The sequence below is a fragment of the Phodopus roborovskii genome, unplaced genomic scaffold (assembly GCF_943737965.1).
Source record: "Phodopus roborovskii unplaced genomic scaffold, PHOROB, whole genome shotgun sequence".
Lineage (NCBI taxonomy): Eukaryota > Metazoa > Chordata > Mammalia > Rodentia > Cricetidae > Phodopus > Phodopus roborovskii.
Window position 1 is genome coordinate 17,363,805 of NW_026126567.1, and position 20,295 is coordinate 17,384,099.

The 20,295-nt window shown below is 37.4% G+C and overlaps 1 protein-coding gene across 1 annotated transcript in view; it reads left to right on the top strand.

Annotated features, from left to right (window-relative positions):
- Positions 1 to 20,295, top strand: part of Vps13b (vacuolar protein sorting 13 homolog B) — a 408,041-nt gene that overhangs the window by 36,094 nt on the left and 351,652 nt on the right. The window contains exons 12-17 of the mRNA XM_051202586.1: positions 274 to 361; positions 1,117 to 1,308; positions 4,742 to 4,911; positions 7,488 to 7,682; positions 9,210 to 9,334; positions 14,084 to 14,265. Coding sequence (XP_051058543.1) covers positions 274 to 361; positions 1,117 to 1,308; positions 4,742 to 4,911; positions 7,488 to 7,682; positions 9,210 to 9,334; positions 14,084 to 14,265 — 952 coding nt within the window. The remainder of the gene's footprint in view (positions 1 to 273; positions 362 to 1,116; positions 1,309 to 4,741; positions 4,912 to 7,487; positions 7,683 to 9,209; positions 9,335 to 14,083; positions 14,266 to 20,295) is intronic.

The window sequence follows — 20,295 nt, forward strand, 5'->3', positions numbered from 1 at the left end:
ATAGTGATAAAGGTCAAGAGTGTGTACTACCTACTCATTAAAGCTATTCATTAGCCAGACAGTGTTCCAGATGTCTAGTAGAAGTATGGGTGGCCTCTGGTGAGGGTGTCATTAAAGGAACACTGCTTGGCTTGCGAGTGCATTCTTTGGATAACCTCTCTTTTGCTTTGGCAATCCTTTGGGTTGATGCAGTCAGTCTGCATAGGGTTGTGAACAATGTTTGTTTTCACACTTTGATCTCTCCATGTTGTGTCTATATTTCTTTGTTGGCAGGAGACATACACTGAAATGGCCGGCATGCAAAGGTTTGGCGCCTTTTACATGGATTACCTGTACACGATGGAGCGCAGCAGTGGCAAAGGTATGGCTTCTCTTGCCTTTGCATTTTCCTCTCCTTAAGTAGCAGAAGATAAAGGCAACATCAGAGTTAGTTGGCCCTTGGCAACTACATTCTGTTATGTGACATTTTTCTTGAGGTATTTTGCATGGAAGGGTTTAATTTTAGTGTTGTAACAGAATTTTAGTGTTATAATAGAATGTTCAAATAGATCCTGGCATTTAAAATTGTTTACTCATTCATATAGCTGTGTGAAAATACCTTTAAAATTGGCAAACTAATATTAGTATTCATAATACTATATGTAAAAATTACATATATAAAATTTCATTTTACATTTGCATGTCAAAAAAAGCCAAACACTTCTTTGTACTAAATACATTTTGAAGGCTATGTGTAGATATTTTTAATTAAGAGGTTTGTTATGAGTAGAAAAATAGAAATAAGTTCTTTCAGTGCTGAACATAGGTTTACATAGACATTTAAGTAAATGATAATTGTGAACCATGTTAAGAACAGTAGTATAAATTAGCTTTGTGGGGGGGGGAGGTTAAAGTTAAAAAAAAAAGCAGCTTGTTTGAAGGCTTGATCCTTGTTTACAAATACAGAAGAACATGTCAGCAAACTCTTTTTTGCATTGTTTTTTGTAAGTGTAGTTTTCACTAATTAGAATTATAATTAATTATATGATTAATATATTTAAATATGGTATTTATGCATTCTTTTTTAAAAATATCTGATTAATGCTTAAAATGCTAATATAAAGTTGACTTCTTTAGGTCTAGCCAATCAGCAAGACTTTCCTTCAGGGAAAAATGAGGATTTGGGAATAGTCCAAGAAAAGTCTACCAAAAGCCTTGTGATAGGTCCTCTGGATTTGCGCTTGGACAGCAGTGCGGTGCATCGGATTTTGAAGATGATTGTCTGTGCTTTGGAACATGAATATGAACCATACAGCGGGCTAAAACCAGGTTTGTTTTTGACTTAATTCTTAACTGCCAAGATATGTCACAGACTGTATAAATCAGTTTTTCTATGTTATTTATTTTAACTGTATTAAATTTTGCCTGTTAGCATGGGTTTTCCTGTGTGCATCTGTCAAATTAGTGAGTGAACTTGTTTGTGAAAATCTTAAAGGTGAATTTTGGAAGTTTTTGGCATAAGGACTTGATATGCCTTATCTGTCACTGTTTCATTGCAATATGTTTTAAACATTTTTATTTTATGTGCATTGATTGGTGTTTTGCCTGCATGTATGTCTGTGTAAGGTTGACAGATTCCATGGAACTGGAGCTACAGACAGTTTTAAGCCTCCACGTGGGTGCTGGGAATTGAATCAGGGTCCACTGGAAGAGCAGCCAGTGCTCTTATCCCTTGAGCCATTTCTCAGCTCCTGATATCCTGCTTTTTAATAGTCTTTTTAACATATGATTGTGAACTCTTAACCTGAACATGCAGATTTAGCACTCAGGAAAGTGGGATAAAAACGAGTTTGCTCTACAACAAAGCTTAACACATGCTATGAAGATAGTTATTATATTTTCTTAAATTACTTTTCATTTAATCAAACAATTCTATAAATGAGAGAATATAGTATATTGGTTAAGAATTTATCAATGGAGTCACAATTATGGTTTGAACTTCAACCCTCACTGTTTTTTTTATTTAATTTTCTTTTCTTCTTCTTCTTTTTTTTTTTTTTTTTTTAAATATTTGGTTTTTCAAGACTTGGCTGTCCTGTAGTCCAGGCTGGCCTCAAACTCAGAGATCCACCTGCCTCTGCTTCTTGAGTGCTGGGATTAAAGGAGTGCACCACCACCATCCAGCTTAATTTTTTTTAATGTACATTAGCCTGCCTGCCTGCTTGCCTGCCTTCCTTCGTTCCTTCCTTCGTTCCTTCCTTCGTTCCTTCCTTCGTTCGTTCCTTCCTTCCTTCCTTCCTTCCTTCCTTCCTTCCTTCCTGTGTTGTTCTTGAGTAATGTTCACTCTGGAGTGTTTCCTTTGTGTTCCATTTTCTGTTTGTATAAGGTTTCAGTATATTTTTTTCCTTTGTATCTTCAAATCTTGGAAATCTGAGAGGTTCTTTAGGGTTCTACTTTGCGTTGCTTGTATTACCTCCCCTTTTTGTCCCTCCATTATTTGTGGTGTTTGTTTTTACCAAGTTCCTCTACTTGCATATGTAGAGGCGGAATGGTACATTGTTGGTATTCTGAGGTAAGATAGTCTATCGTATATATCATTATATGCTGAATATAGATATATGAATGCTAATATATAAATATAAATTATATTCAATTAGAATTTTACTTTCTTTACTGTCTGCTTTTGTTTCTTGGCTGCACTTTTGTCTTTGATGAGCACTCTTCTGTTGAGATTACTAATTTTGTAAGATGTCAGTTTATCAGTGGTACATGTTCTGTTTCAGCTTGAGCTTGAATAGCAGGTGTGTAGTAAGTAGTAAGAAGTATCCAAGCAGAATACAACAGAAAGAAATGATAGGATTAATGATTGATCATGATGCTCACCTATTGCTTCCCAAAGATTTGTGAATTGAAGAGCTATAAGTTTGCAATTTATATAATTGGAGTGAATATACCTTGTTAACGCGAGTTGAATTCTAGCTATGAATGTTAGGTTAGCTCAATTTCTTGTATATCTGCCTGTAGATATATATGATTACATATGTTTTAAATTCTAAATTGTTAAGAATAGTAATATATTATTTTTCTGTACTTCCTAATCACTAATATTTAAGTACAAAGCTAAGGGTACAATTCTCTGAATTTTGTAATCTTAACCCCATGTATTTAAGTAACTGTTTTAGAAACCAAAACATCATCAGTTTAGAAATCCTCCTTGTATTTTCTTCTGATTACTCACTTTTCTGTCTTCAAGGATAACCATTATCCTTATTTCCAACATCTGAGAGTTGCTTCTTTCTTGTTATTTTTGAAATAATGTCTCCTTGTCTAGCCATAAATAGCCTGGGACTTGGTATATAGATCTGAGTGGCCTTGAACTCAAGAGAGTTTTGCCTCTGCTTCATGAGTGCCGGGATTAAGGCATGCATCAGAAAGCTTGGCTTGAATTCTTAAAAGTGGAGTTAAATGGCATTTGCTTTTGTTAAATTTGTGTGGATAAAATCTACTTACCATTTTACTCTCAATATTTGGTTAATTTTTAGTTCTTTTGCTATTTTCTTAGCAAATACTAGCTTAAAAGATTATCCATTTTCACTCTCAGTGGATACTTCCAAACTGCAGTTGTGTGTGGCTGAATCATTTTACTCCTATTAGTACAGTACGGAATTTTCAGTTACTTTTGATCAGGTTATAGCCTGCTAGCAAATTTTTTGGTCCACAGGCAGAAATGCTTTTACGTCTTAAACAGTTAAAGAATTTCATTGTGTACATATTAGATTATATGAAATTTAAATGTGAATATGTGTTTTGAAAGGCCACATGCATTCTAGGCAACTGCTTCGCTCAAGTCCCCAGAATACGGATTTGTCGAAGCTCCTGTGACTGCTTTTGTGCTACAGTGGCATAGCTGAATAACTGTGACATGAGTGACATGATGTGGCCCACCAAGCCCAATATTTATTTACAGCATGACCCTACAGGGAAAGTTTGCTGACCTTGTCTTCCATATGCCTGTCAGAATCCAGTAGTTTCTTTCCATCTCTGAAGTCTTGGCACTCTAATGTCACTTCATTGTGGTTAAATGAGATGTAATAGTGTCTAGCTGTTTACATACTGTTTGGCTGTTTGAAGAAGCCATGTTTTGGGTAAGTTACCCCAGCCCCACTTTCTAATAATTATTTTTAAGGGGTTTTATATTTTAAACAAATATCCATCTTGGGGCCTGCATAGATGGCTGAGTTAGGAGCATTTGCCACTGTTTCATAGAAAGATCTCAGATGCTCATCCCACCCTCCCCTTGGCAGCTCATAACCAGTTCCAGGGCATCTGACAACTTCCTTTGGCCTCTGTAGGTACAAGGCCCATATGTGCTACACGGATATACATGCAGACAAAACACTCACACGTAAATAAGTCCTAAAGGACATTTATCTCTGTGGGGATCTCTGTCCTGGCTGCACATATGTTTATCTGTGTATCTGTCAGTGGCCAGCAGTTTTTTCTAGTTTGTGTCTTGCTTTTATACCTTTAATTTTAGTGGTATTTTAATGTTCAGAAAATTGGTGTTCTTTTAAAGAGAGAAATTAGGAATTCCACAAAGCTATACCAAAAAATGTTTAATCTAGAGTAACTTGTTTTATAACTTTCATTGTTGAAGAATTGCACTTAAAAAGTGGGGAGCTGATCAATTCAGTTTTTAGTTGGTTAAGAAAATTAGCCCGTTTAAATTATCCTTGATTGGATTTCCATCATTTTCATTTAGAAAGCAAGGATGAAAAGGAAACAATGCCAAACCCTGAGGAACTAGCTTCTTTGGAGGAGTACATTCCTACCCGGCACACAAGTGTCACTCTGCTCAGGTGTACCTGCACCATCTTCATGGCGGAGTTCAATTTGCTAGACCGTCTGCTTCCTGTCATCATGGGAGGAAAGGTACATTAGTTTGGTAGCCTCTTGTGGGTTGCCTGCGTCATCCTGATTATTAGAGTGTATCTGCTTATGTATTTTCCCGATGGAGTAAACTCAATGTCACTGTAGTTGCTGACTTTTAGAAGGTAACATTAAATATTTTTTTTTTTTTTAAATAAGTATGAGTTAAGACTATGTAAAGAAATGGTGGAGAGTGTGGCTTCTAGAAATGGGAGCCTATGCTGATGCATTAATTACCTCAGGCAGTTGCTTTACAACTTGAACTCTTGTTTTTCTCTTCTGGGTTTTATATTTCAAACAGTTCTTAATTTAGGGGTTAAGAAATCAAAAGCTCCGATGAATTAACTTTTTTTTTAAATATTGTATTTACTCTCTCTCTCTCTGTGTGTGTGTGTGTGTGTGTGTGTGTGTGCGCGCGCGCGCGCGTGCGTGTGTGCCCGTGCCCAGGATCTTGAGCATGCACCGTGTGCCATAGTATACTTTTGGAGGTTAGAGGACAACCTGTATGAGTCAGTTCTTTCTTTCTACCGTGTGCGTCCTAGGGAATGACCTCATATCTTTAGGTTTAGAGGCAAGTTCCCTTACCTGATGATTCCTCAAGGTCACCTGTCTTTTCTTTATACAATGAAGGCAAAATTAATATTGCTGTTAACTTCTTTCCCTCACAACAGCGCTGTAATCAAAGAACCCAGTGACTTGAGTCATGTGTGTCCAACAGTGCAGCTGAGTTTTTTTTATAGGTCCCCAGCTGTACCCCAGGAGTGGTTTTCAGAAAGCCTTAACCTGGAGCGAGGGAAGCCAATAGTCTAAATGAATCATCTGTCCCTATTCAAGACTGGAACTGGGCAGTTCTGGACTAACACACTTCTGTTTGTATTACTGCTGATAAGTTACTCTTACAAGGGCTCAAAGAAAAGCAGCAAGCGAAGGGTGCAGCACCCTCTTCTGACCTCTGCAGGCAGGCACACGCCCATACCCACACCCATACTCAGATAGACATGAAGTCGAGACACATGAAATAAACCTACAATAGCCTTAAAACAGGTGTCACGGAAGAAATGTGTTCCCTACAGAGTAACAGAGTTTGAGCTCACAACAGACTTGCTCTAAGAAACCACACAAGTAAGAAGAAAGAAGAATGGGTTAGCCAAACAGCTGGGGAACCTAGAACTGGGTGTCTCACAGAAGTGTAATTCAAAATGAAGGAGAAACCAGGGAAAAAAACTGAGAGTAACATTTGCCAGTAAACTATCAGTTTATTAAGATATTGGGATTTTTGAATATGGCCTTTAACCCTAGTAGTATCAAGGAAGAAATTCTAGGTAAAGAATATTACCAGAGATTGACCCAGGCATACTGGTTACATGCCTTTAATTCCACCACTTGGAAGGCAGATGCAGGCAGGGCTCTGTAATTTCTAGACCAGCCTGATCTACATTTCAAGTTCCAGGCTACATAGAGAGAGACCCTGTTTTTGTTTTTTTTTAAAAGAATATTGTCAGAAATGAAGAGAGCCACTCCAGAATGTCACTTATGTCTGTTTAAAGAACAAGGATCATACACAGTTCCCGCAGATGCTTAAGTCAAAGGTGGTGTTCCATTATGTGTATGATTCCATTATGTGAAGCTCAGAAAGAGACAAAGTTGAAGAACAGTGATTTAGTGAGAATGTTAGGTGTTGTCAGTGGTGTTGTCTTGCTTGGAAAGGGAATAAGTCAGGCTTCTGGAGTTCTTAAAATGGACAAGACTTACACAGAATCATTGTGCTTTACAATTCAAATTGGTATGGTTCAATTTAATGTTTTTTTTACAGGAACGCAAAATAATTTAGAAAGCAAAACAAAACAGTAAGTGAATTGAAAGTAGTTTCATAATCACTGATGATGAAAAAACAGTGAGGATAGTATGTTCAGTCAGCCAAATTTAGTCATATTGTTTCTCTGTAATATTACTGACTTCTTCTGGGTTAGAGAACAGTTCGTTTGTAAATAGATTATCTCAAGACTAAGAAGGTCTTGGTTTTCTTTATTGAAAGTCAGAACCCAGGACATTTTGAGAGTTCTAGGAAAACTTAACCAGTTAGGATACATTCTCTAGGAATCGTTCAAACCTATTTGTGTCAGTTTGTGAGCTCAGAAAGGTACATATAACACTGTCACTGCCAAAATTGCCCCAAGATTCAGGACTTCATTCCTTTAATGTATGTATTCTTACTAAATATGTTTTAGATCATATTTTGACTTCATGTGTACTTTGTGTCTTTTACAATGTTTGGAATCCTCAGATTTTAGCATGGTTGAGGAAATAAGGAGTGATAATGGTACTTCCTGTTATTTGAAAATAAAAATTGTTAGCTAAAAGAGCAAGAACAATTTTATCCAAAATGTATTCTTTAATTAAAAGCTGAGGCATACTTGAAATATGTAGAAGACATTTGTATTTGGTTATTTCATGAGAGTTCTAACAAAGGCATTTCTAGAGAGGTTTCTCACTGTGAACTATGAGGGTCTGAAGTTTGTTTAGAGAAATTTATGTAGACTAGTCACTGTTCTACTAAAATTGATACTATTACTTTCCAGAACTCAAGTAACTTCACGAATGCCGCAAACTTCCAGTCACTTCGACCTTTGCCATGCATTCAGATACTGGTGGATAAAATTAATTTGGAACATTCTGTCCCAATGTATGCCGAGCAGCTGGTGCATGTGGTCAGCAGCCTCTCTCAGCCCTCAGATAATCTGCTCCATTATTGCAATGTCCACTGCTACCTTAAGGTACGGAAAGAGATCTTTCTTGTCTGTTATCATCTGCTCACTTAGTATATCAGATGAACGTCTTTGTTCTTACTCCTGTATTTTAGAGAAAGAATTGAGATTTAGTCCCTGCTCCAGTATACTTAAAATGTTTGTATTTTAAAATTTCCTTTTGAATTCTTAGAGATTAGTAGCATAATGTTTGTAAGTAATTGTAATTTTACAGTTTTGAATATTTAAAAATATCACCCATCGCCAGGCAGTGGTTGGGGCACGCCTTTAATCCTAGCACTTGGGAGGCAGAGGCAGTCGGATCTCTGTGAGTTCAAGATCAGCCTGGTCTACAGAGCTAGTTCCAGGACAGCCACCAAAGCCATAGAAAAACCCTGTCTTGAACCCCCTCCCCCAAACCAAACCAAACTAAATCAAACCAAACCAAACCAACAAAAAACCCCAAAACCACCCATAATGAGTGTTGTAAACAGTATGAAAAAATGTTTAATATAGGTACTTTTAAAAGCAAATAGGATACTTGATAAGGGAATTAATATAGGCATAGTGCTTCATAATGCTTTAATATACTATTTTTAGGTAGTTTCTTCTTGTTGGACTAATTTCTTGGTATTAAGGAAATGTTTTATTTGTTTAGTGAGTCTATGTACAGGCATGTGTGCATACACACATGTGAGTACACACCCTGTCCATATTCCTCTGAAGTTAGGGTTGGCATCAGATGTCTTCTATCACTCTGAACGTGATTTCTTGGTAGTGAGTCTCCACTGTACTTACAGCCTGTGCAGTGGCTGCAAGTGAACCCCTGGCTGAGGTTACAGGTATGTGTCACTGTGCCTGACTTTTATCCATTGGTGCTAGACACCAAGGTCGGGTCTTAAACTTGGACAGCAAACCATCTCTCCTGTCCTCTTACCTCAAACTGAAAAAGAAATATTTCAAATATACTTAGAGGGTCAGTGAGATGGCTCAGCGAGTAAAGGTGCTTGTTTCCAAGCTTGGCACGTATGTGGGCACATGTGGTGGTGAAAGGCCGACTTGTGTGAAGAATCCTTCCACTAAGTGGGTTTCAGATACTGAACTCAGCTCCTTGGCTTGGGGGCAAGCACCTGTAATCTGATGAGTCTGTTTACTAGCCTAGTTTAATGCCAAAAGAACAGCGGATTTCATGTGATGGACTTCATGAGAAAGATGAAAGTACTTCTGGAATAGAGTGTTACACTCAGCTCATGTACCAGTCCTTAAAGTCCGTAGTTACGATTATATAATGTGAAAGATTTAACATTAAAGACGATAGTTTTAGACCGCTTTAGATGACTTATAAGTGTAAAGCCTTGAAACTTAACTGTTGCCAAAACATCTCAATCAGAAGAACATGTTTCTAGGAGCTTCATTTGGGAAGTGGCACAAACAGGCTCACATGTTTACTGTGGGAAGTGGCACAAACATGTTAATTTTTATCATGCAGCTGTTGGTACTGAGATCTCATCCTTGCTTACTGAACCCTGAACATTGGGTTGGGCTCTGTTGTTTCAGGTGTTCGGTTTCCAGGCAGGGCTGACATCTTTGAATCACAGTGGATCTTACTGCCTGCCTGTACCAATTATCCCCTCTTTCAGCACCGCCCTGTATGGGAAACTTCTGAAACTCCCTGCTCTCTGGTGAGTGCTTGGTAAACTGTGATTTATGTTAATTTTTATCTTAAAAATTCTGAATGGAAAGAATCCAAACACATCTGTGTTATGCTCGCTTATTAGCTTTATACAGGATTTTAGACAACAATTGAAATTGTGTTTTTATTGAGACCTGATGTTTTGTACACTGTGAAGAAGTATCACCCTGGTTTGTTTAATAAAAAGCTAAACTACCAATAGGGAGACAGGATTTCCAGGCCCAGAGGATGCTGGGAAGAAGGGAGAGTTCCCAGAAGACACAGAAGGAATAAGACATGCTGGAGGACAGGTAAAGCCATGAGCTACGTAAAAATATGTAGATTAATAGAAATGGGTTAAGTTGTAAGAGCTATTTAGTAATAAGCCCAAGCTATTGGCCAAGCATTTATAATTGATAAGTTTCTGTGTGGTTATTTTGGAACTGGCTGGCCGGGAAGAAAAGTCTGCTTACAACCTGAGAAATGAAACCCTTCATTTTGTTACTAACATAATTGATTTTTTTGGGGAATTTCATACCATGTACCCAATCCCACTCATTTCCCAGTCCTTTTATGTCCACCCTACCCTTATACCCCTCTCCACATAAGAAATAATAATAATAAAAAAATGCCCATTTTCCCCTCCTGCCTATCACATATTCACTTACTATAGTGGTATTGGGGGTTACTGTGTATCATGCAGTATAACCTTTTGCCCAAACAGCTTTATGTGCAAATGTTCATTGCAATCAGTTATTGGTCTGGTTCAAGGCCTCTGACCTCAGGGACACCTCACTGAAACTCCTCTCAGAGATCCTGCTGTTGTCCCCAGTCACGGAGACCCTGTGGCTATGGTTCCACAGGACCAGTCCCCTTAGGAGAGAGTCAGGGCCAGCTTTCCTTCCTCTATCCCTTAGGGAACAGCTCTTCCACAAGCAGGGATGGTGAGGGGCAGGGCCAGCTTCCTCTTGCAGGGCTAGTTTTCCCATGGGGAAGGGCAATTTTCCCAGGACCATTGAAGGTCCTGGGGACAGCTCTCCTGTGCCCATGACCATGACACTGGGGCCAGTAATCCCTGGAGGGAGGGGGTGCAGCTCTCCTGAGGCACCGGGGGCAGGTGGTGATGTGACATGGACATCATCACAGACCCTCGCAGCAGTAGGGCCATTGACTCAGGCATGGCTCTGGGCTGCAACTCTATGCTCACCTGTCACCATGGGTATCTTTTTCTAAAATACTGTGTTCCGAAAGTGAAATTAGTAAAGTAATTGTTCGCCTTTTCAAAGATACTTGCCTATTAATCCAGAGAGTTTATAAAAGGACATGTTAGAATTAACTCCTGGAATGAGTCCTATGAAATAAAACCATTCTAAAGTTACTCTTGTCTCTTGGTAGGTTTCTCTTAGTAAATGTAATTTTCCTCATATTTCATTTGTTATGCTATGCACAGATGGAGTTAACTTTATATGCATGGTATCTACCATTTGAGTCTAATAACAGTTTATATTTTGATATATTAAGACATGGCGGCTAGGCTTGGTAGTTGCACACTTTTAATTCTAGCACTCAGAGAGAGCCAGGTGGGTCTTTGTGATTTTGAGACCAGCTTGGTCTACACAGTGAGATTCCAGGACAGCCTGGTCTACACAGTGAGATCCCAGGACACCAGGGCTGCATATTGAACAGTGAGACCCTGTTTGAAAAAAGAAAAGAAAAGAAAAAGACCATAGAAAATTGTTACCTTAATCACGTTATTTACTCTAAAAGCCTGGGAAGCAAGCTGGCACACGTTCATTCATTTGCAGACCAGCTGTTGTCATCACAGTACACAAGATAGATACACACAGGTCTGCGTGTCTGCTCAGATTGGAAAGTGTTACCTGAGATAGGGGAGTGAACTGGAAAGCGAGAGCAGACACTTTCATTTAATTTTCCATTCAGTTTTTAAAAAGAGCTTAAAAACTTATTTTGAATATGAAGTGTTATTGTCAGTTAAGTAACCATTCTATTAAAAAAAAAAAAAAAAACCAAAATCCAGTTTTTCACCTTTTAACTGGCCTCATAAGTTAGTGAGATTTTGTATTAACTTTATTTTGGAAAAAAATTGACCTAATCCTACTTTATTGTAGGATATGAGCAATAAAAAATAAATTTTGGGAATCAATCTGTGTTTTCAGACTTTGCATTTGGGAATTCTGTATGAATCTCTATCTCTAGCTGTTGCTGAAAATACCTTTTTCACTTGCTATTAAGTGTGTGTTGAAGAGAATAGATGATTGTGCTTGGAGTGAAGTGTGCATCTGGCAGACGTTTTATGGCATTTGTGGGAAATTGAATGGGTTGTTTTATTTCTTTGCATCTAGTAGTAAGATCCACACTTCTGATTTTTTAATTTATGTATTGAAAGCGAGAATTTAAAAGTAGAAACTACATTGGCACAGAAATTTGATTGCCTTGGAATTATAATTTTGGAGGAAATAGCAGATCACAGTCTTTTGCATTATAATTAGGGGATATTCATTTAAAGTGTGTGCTACTATGCAATTAAGATCTATTTGTTTCTATTTCCTTCAATTTATCCTGGAGTTTGTCCAAGTTGCGTTTTAATGAGTTGTTTATCCCCCTAGTTATACTAGGATTTATTTTTCCCTAGAGGCTAATGTTTGAATTGATAGTTTTTAAAAAATCTAATCTTTAAAAGGAAAATATATTCAGACCAAGATTTCTGAATATGAACACTGGACATTTACCAAATAAATTACTTTATATTAACCAATATAACTTTGAAAATGCAGCTTGGTGATATTTTAAGACAAGTCTAGAACTTTTTAGATTCTTTTGTATGATTTTATATTGAGCTGTTTTGTTTTAAATAAATGTGTAGTGGTATAAATCACAAGGAAAAGTCACACTTTTATTGTGTATTTTCACTGACATTGTAAAGTCCCCCAAGTAGCTTTAAGTTGTAAAATTTTTTGATCTTTAAATATTTTCTGAAGCAAAGACAGTCTAATAGCAACATTTGGTGAATTGGGTAACATTTGTTACTTTTCCTAGCTTGCTAACCTGTGAAATATAATGTAAATTTGACAAAAGAGAGAAACCTTCCCTATTGATCCTGTTATGTCAATAGTAGGTACATTGTATCAGCTACTATGTGTTGCCGAATAATTTGAAGCTTGTCTAGTTTAAATATTAATTAAAAAGGGGTGTAGCAAACGATACTTTTGTTATTGGTATAAGTGAAAAAGAAATCCTTCAAAATGTCCAGTTTATGTTGCAAAATTACCTAGTTTACTATGACAAAACGACTTGTGCAAAGTGTATTTTCTTTGATAATAAATCCCAAGACAATGTAGTTTCATCTCAACACAGCATTGTCTAGGTTCGTGATACATTTTCACAATGTAGATGACCCAGTTGTCTGTGTTCTTTGTTAGTGTTAGCAGTAAGAGAATTTTTGTATGTACAGGGACCCGGATGGAAATCTGAGAAAGTAAGAGAGCAGCTGTCCATTTTGAAACTCTCATGAAAGGAAAAAAAAAAAAAAAAAAATTAGAAGAGGGTCCCCATTAGAATTAAATACTGTTTTGTGAATTCTGTTTGATTTTATACTCTCTAATTCTGATTACCAAAGGTCTGCTTATTTGGTGCAAAAAAATCTTGTGTTCAGTGGACATTTATTTTCTAGTTCATTCATTTACTGCCTGATACAGGATTTCTCTGTGTAGTCGTGGCTGTCCTGGAATTTGCTCTGTAGACCAGGCTGGCCTCAAACTAAACAGAGATCACCTACCTCAACCTCCTAAATGCTGGTATTAAAGTTGTGCATCACCACCCAGCATACCTTAATTTTTTATGGCAAAACATGATCAAGAATGTGAATTGAAGGGTAAATTTAGGTAGAATTTCTTGATGGTAACGAATGTTGGTAACTTGTAGAGACTTGGAGTAGATATCTGAATGTGTATCTGTGCTCTAATATCAGGCATGCTAGTGAAGAGGTATACTATCGTAGTGTTTATCTTCCCATTGCTGTTTTGATTCTGTCTTTCTGGAGGGAGGCACTGGCCACTTGAAGTTGTGTTCCTGGAATGCCATAGGGGATTTCTCTCCTTCCTTCCCTGTAGGCAAAATTTAGCATTTTAGTAATTTCACAGTATATAATTCAGTGCTTTTAATATTTTTATAATGCGACAATTATCCTTTCAGAAATTTTCAAAATTGCACACACATACATGCATGTACATGCACACACACACTCACACACACATGGGACATTAATGGATGTGGGGAAATGTCTCATTCAGCAAAGTGTTTGCTGCAGTCGTGTGAGGACTTGGGTTCCAATCCAGGGAACACACATGATTTGGATGTGTTGATGCATCCCTGCAATAACAGCTTCACTGATGGCACTGCAGTGGGGGAGGGGTCTGTGATAGGAGAATCCTAGGCACTTGCTGGCCACTAGCCAGTCTAGGCAAATGGGATGAGTTTCAGATTCAGTGAGAGGCTGTCTCAGAAAATGAGGTATAGAGTGATCGAGGAAGTCACCTAACAGTGGCTGCTGGCTTCACTGTTCACACACAGGTACACATGTATAAACACACATGAACATATACATGCATATATGTACACACATGCATGCCATACACAAATTAAATTTTTCCCTAGTTGTATCATAGCTTCTCTACTACATGGTGTATAAACACTAGTCACTTATTTGCTTGTATTGTTTTCTTTCTGCTTTCATGTATAGGACCAAGAGATCTCAGACTGTTGTAACTGAAGGTATCTTTGAACTCCCAAATCTCACAATTCAAGCAACAAGAGCACAGACGGTTTTGCTGCAAGCAATATATCAGAGTTGGTGTCATACTGGAAATGTCGCCTCTTCAACAGTGAATGAAGCTTTGACGAGTGAAGCCTTCCAGACTCCAGGTAAGAGCGCACTTTCCTCAGAAGGACAATCCGTTTCAGAGGTGACTGACATTTAAGTCACTGTCTAGCATGCTCAACCTAAGGTGTGTTTCTATAAAGTGGATATTTTCCTGATTGATACTTGTACCACATTTACTCATCATTTCATGGGCATTGAGACTGATTTCTTAAACTGGCAATTATGTTCCACAGCCTATATGCTAGGCTTACATGTCTAGAGATTTATCCATATTTGTCCTTTTGGAGTGTCTGGTCTATTGAAATAAGAGATTTTAAACTAGTGTTCCGTGATCCTTTGCATCCCATTTGTATCTGCTGTAATGTACCATTTTCCCTCCCTAATACTTGTCTTTACTTCATCTTGTTAGTCTGCCTAAGAGTTTGCTGATCTTGAGTATCATTTTAAATAGCCGCCTCTTTGTTTCATTATTTTAAAAAACTATTTTAATTAATTTTTACCATTTATTATTTCTTTCTAACCTCTGAGTCTGACCTGTTTTGTGTCTCTAAGACCTTATTTACGTGTTTAGTTGAGTTCTTTCTTATTTAGGTACAGTCATTCATATCTGTAAGGTTCTCTCCAAATACCACCTTGCTGTTTAAGTTGTGTTTTCTTTGATTCTGGGAATTTGTTTCCTCTGTGATCTTAAGCGACACACTTGTCATTCGAAAATCAAATTTTCAATTTCCATGTGTTTCTGTAGTTTCATTTGCTATTTGTTCATAATTTTATTCAATTTTGATACAGTAAATGTTCTGAGGTGCAGTAGTTTTGTGTTGGTCAGTGTTGGTTCTTTTGGCCTAAATGGGATGGATATATTTTAGAGAAAGTTTCATAAGCTTTCTCATATAAAGTTATTTCCAGTTAGATTTCTGTGAGGAGGGTTGGGGACAGGGGACTGTGACTCGATAAGTGTGTGTGACATCACATGGCAGCAGACAGGAGGCCGTTTGTCTGCCTGATGTCCTTTGTTCTCTTTCTTGGCCGGCCCCACGCTTAGGATCCTACCTACATCCATTGCCTCCTGAGTGCCACCATGTGCAGCCATGCCAAGCCCCTCTCTAATGGCCATTGAGTCGTGGGGGCCTATTGATGGTGTTGGCATTTCTGTGCACATCATACAGGGCCTGCATTTCAACTTCGTGTCTTGATGAAGTTTCTGCCCTCTCAGTACCCACAGAGGGGGTTAAACTCCAGGACTTCAACCCTTGTAGAATAAACTGATACCGTATGCAAATGCTAGCTGTCTATGTAATCTCACTCTGTTTCAAGGCCATTTAAAAATTTTCATTCCTTTTACTTTGAGATTATAATACCATTACATCATTTCTTCCCTTTTTTCCAAACTCCCCCATATACCCCCTTGTTCTCTTTCAAATATTTAATTAGTTGTTGTTATATGGACATCTGTATATTTATGGGAACATATTTCTAATCTGCTCAGTCTGTATGATGTTACATGTGTGTATGTCTTCAGGGTATTTGGTATGGATCAATTAGTGGGCTCTTCTGAATTCTGAGGTTGGCTGAGGCCATTCATGAAAGTAGTATTATAATTGAAATCATGTCATTTATTCTTCACACTTATCTCTGGAAGTCTTGTTTGCTGTATTGTTTATCTTAGCTTCCTACAGTACTCATGAAACATTAAAAATTTTTATTTTTGTAAATTGGCTCAAATAGCCCAAAAAATGTTTAGTGAACTAGGAGTATTGATTTTCTTTTATAATTTCTTTCTTTTCCCTAAGCAAATTTACTTTCTTTCCCTTTAAGAATTTATAAAATGAGCTGTAACATAAATAGAAATATTTCAGAAATTGTCTTAAAGGGATGCTATTAAAAGAATCGTCCCAGACCAAAAAAAAAAAAAAAAAAAAAAAAAAAAAAAAATGGCAATAATTCAGTGTTTTGTAATCTGGTGTATCGTAAGAGCTTAGTTAGTGAAAGGAACTAATGTTTTACAGATTGAGGAACTGGGCAACTTGGATTGTTACCTCTTTTCTAAGTGCTTGAAGAAATGAAACAAATCATATAAAAAAAAAAAACAATCAAAATAGACGGAGGAAAACTTATCAGCGATCTGTTTGTAAAGCTAGTCTTTCAAGCTGGTAGTTTCATTATTACACCCCCTGAGCGTGGCAGTGGGCTTCTGTGCATTTCAGTGCTAATAGAGCATTTATACAATTGTGCCACCTAATTATCTTGCTGAAGATTCTGAAAGTATGTATATATTTATGGTATTAATTTTCAAAATTTTACGTTCTTGCTTGGAGGACTGTTAGTAGATTGTGCTTTGTGAAGCTTTGCCTAATATAGTTTGTTGATGCATGTCATCTTGTGCTTTTCAGCTGGTTCTGAATAACTATGGTGATAAAAGATGTCAAACTTCAGTTATTGAAATCTGCAGTTGATTGTCTGCCACTTTCTATGTCTTCATTTGCCTCTAGCCTGAGGCCTTCATCATCACTCACTACTGGTTACTTAGCAACAGCAGAAAGAGTTTCTCCCATTTCTGACCCTTTCTTCTGTTTTATTGTACAATATTTTGTTTAGTCATAATCCTCTATGCTCTCCCTTTCTTTGATCACTAATAATATCTCCAGCTTGGTCTTTCCCCTTGAGTTTAATGCAAACTAATTATTATGGACTTGTTCTTGACAAACTCCATTGTTTGCTATATTCCCATCTACACTTGTCCTCATGTCACAAAGGCTGTTACCTTTATTTCTTTCCCCCTTCCATTCCCTCTGTTCAGTTTTTGTAGACAGATGACTCTCCCCACCCCTCCCAAGACAGGGTTTCTCTGTATTTCTGGCCTGGATCTCACTCTGTAGACCACGCTGGCCTTGAACTCACAGAGATCTGCCTCCCGAGTGCTGGGATCAAAGGTGTTCGCTATCACTGTCCAGTTTAGACAGATTTTAACATGCAAATAACCTTCCCAGCAGGTTTTAATATATCCATAGGGTTGTGTCCACAACTATAATCAACTTAAACACATTATTTCTAAAAGAACCATACTTTTTTCCTATTCTCCAATCCAGTATCATGACCCACAAAACACACACACACACACACACACACACACACACATACATACACACACACACACACATATATGTGTATATATATATATATTGGGTGCTATGGGGAAACAGATTTATGGATATAGGACAAGATATTTCCAATTGCAGAGTCCTTCCATTTTACCCAAGCGAGCTGGGTACCAACCACACATCACTTCATGCAGCCTGACCTGGTCTTTACCACCCAAGAGCAAGAGTGACAGACCTTCCTCCTCAGCTTTTAAGTTGTCACTAGGCAGACAAAGACCACATCTTAGGGCTTGCTGCCCCCAAACTTATTGATTAAACAGATTGAAACCCCACAACACAATCCTTTTAGCCATAGTCAAAGATCAATCTAGTGCTTGCCTGTTTGAATTTTTCTACTCTTGACAATTCATATAGTTAGAACCTATAAAACATTGTTCTCTCTGTGTGTGACTAAGTTCTTAGCATACCATTTTAGAAGGGTTACCTGTACTACAGAATGAATCATCACTTAATCCATTTTGTATTGCTATAACAAAATACCTACGGTTGGATTAATTGCAGTTTGAAGAGCTTGATTTTGCTTAGTTTTGGTGGCTAGAGGTTTCAATATGGAGTGCATGTCCTGCATGCCTCTTTGTCAAGAACCCTCCTGGGTGTGTCACAGGGTGTAGAGAAGTAGAAGGGACGTTCCTGCTTCCCTAGTGCAGTAGAGGCAGCTTGTGTGTCCTCAGTTACTATGGAATGTCCTGTAACAACCAGCTCCTGGTCAGCAGCATCCTTTCCTGAGAGATTGTTGGTCCTTAGTTACTATGGAATGCACTGTAACAACCAGCTCCTGGTCTACAGAGCAAGTTCCAGGACAGGCTCCAAAGCTACAGAGAAAAACCCTGTCTCAAAAAAGCCAAAAAACAAAACAAAGCAAAATAGAAAACCAAAGAACACCCCCAAAACCACCACCAACAGAAATCCCAAAAAACAGACAAACAAAAACAACAAAAAACCATTGCCACACTGCAGACTATATTTTCAATGTGTGAAACTTTGTGGAACACACTCAAGCATGTGTGCCTGTTATTGTTGAGTAGAGTGTCATTGTATATGTATTTCATACTTTGTTCATCACTTTATAGCTATTTGATTGTTAATCTTGTTGACTGTTATGAAGTGTTGTTATAACTATCATACATACAGTATAGTTCTAGGAGTAGAATTGATAGATTTGGAAGTCACTCTACATTTAATCTTTCTAAGAATTGCCAAACTTTCCAAATGTGTAACTGCTATGCAGTCTTATTGGCATGTATGAGGAAAAAAAAATCTTTGTTGGTTTCTCTTTAATATACTTGATTTTAAGGTGCCAAACAAAGCTCATGGAAACCTGTGATGAAACACACGTTCTTAGTTCCCCTAAAGAGTCCAAAGGGGAGTGCTGTAGCAGATGTGTAAATGGATATGGCAGTGCAGTGGAGTAACAGAAATAAGAAACCCCGTTCTTGCCTCTGTTGACATGTCTACAGCTCTCTGCTGAGCACTGTCCTCTAGTGAGCTGCGTAATGTCAGGTGTGGGTGTCACAAACTTTACTTGAATAGTCTGAGTTGGTGCTCCTATTTTAGGATGACATTTTTTTATACATTAGTTCAGTTGGCTTCTTACCAGTGGTATTGTTGGCAGGTTATAGATTATGTTCTACACATGGGAAAATTTATGGTCAAAGTGATACAGTGTTTCCCCCCCTGAAACTTTATATCATTAGCTATTCACTAAGTCAGTTTTTGAAGTAATATCATTGGATCTTTCTATTGCTATTTTTGTTGTTTCAAATTATTTTCCTGGTGTATGAGACCTGAAAGAACCTGGCTACCCACTAGAAATTATTTAATGAAAGTCTAATGAATACTTGTAATTAATTTATGGTATAAATTAAAAGAATATATTAGAGCTGTAAGGTTTGGGCTTAATTTGTATTACTAATTGGGGTCATTATTTATGTAGTTTTGTCAATATTTTCAGATAGTCACCAAGATAGAACTAAGAACTCTTGTCCTTTTCCCAGAAGGTAAAATAGAAAGTTGTATATGAGTTTGGTTTGCACTAGAAAACAAGAACTTCTATTTTCTATTCAGATTGTTCATTACTTTGTTGACCTAGTTTCATCAGCCTGATATTTGCAGGGAAATAGTTTACAGATTTAAAAAGTTGTAAAATAATGATCAAATGGATTCTTGAATCCCTGCATTTAAGTGATGTCTTAATGTTAAAATAAAAATGTACTTTCCAGAGAGTAACTGTAAAAGTATTTTATGCAAGATTTCATATGGGATACCTTAATGGTTGAATAATAAATTTTACCTCATAAAAATGAAATTCAATAATACAGTAGCTTTCTCAGCTCAGTAGCATCTGGTCTATTCTCTTGAGAGCCAATATTTTCCAACTCATTAGGATCATGTCATTCTGTATGTCGTCAACATAGAGTTAGCCAAGCTACCTTTACTTACACAACCGCCAAGCTATTAAATAGGTCTCTTGTGGAGTGAAGTCAAATATTCCTTTTACTTTACTTCTGCCTTAGAAGAGAGGAAGAAAATATACATACTGTAACATTTAAACATTTGGTTTAAAGCCACATCAGTGTAACTCTGAGCAAATTTACAGATTTGGTATTCTTCCCAGGTGTGCATATAAAAAGGATTTTGGAGTTATTGAATACTCTTTAACCACTTAGAAAATGACTGAGGGATAGTGACATTTTTTTTCTCTTTCTCTCTTTTCAAACTCCTTTCTCTGCCCCCAAATCTGAAAACACATCTTAAGTGTTCTAAGATTGGCTCTGAATATTTACTTTATAATAACAACAATGATTTGAGTTATATTTACATTCCAATGAAAAGATTACTTTCCTTCCTCCTCCTCCATCTTTGTTGTCCTTTTGCCTGGTCCTTTTCATATCACCCAGGCTGGCCTCTTGTCTT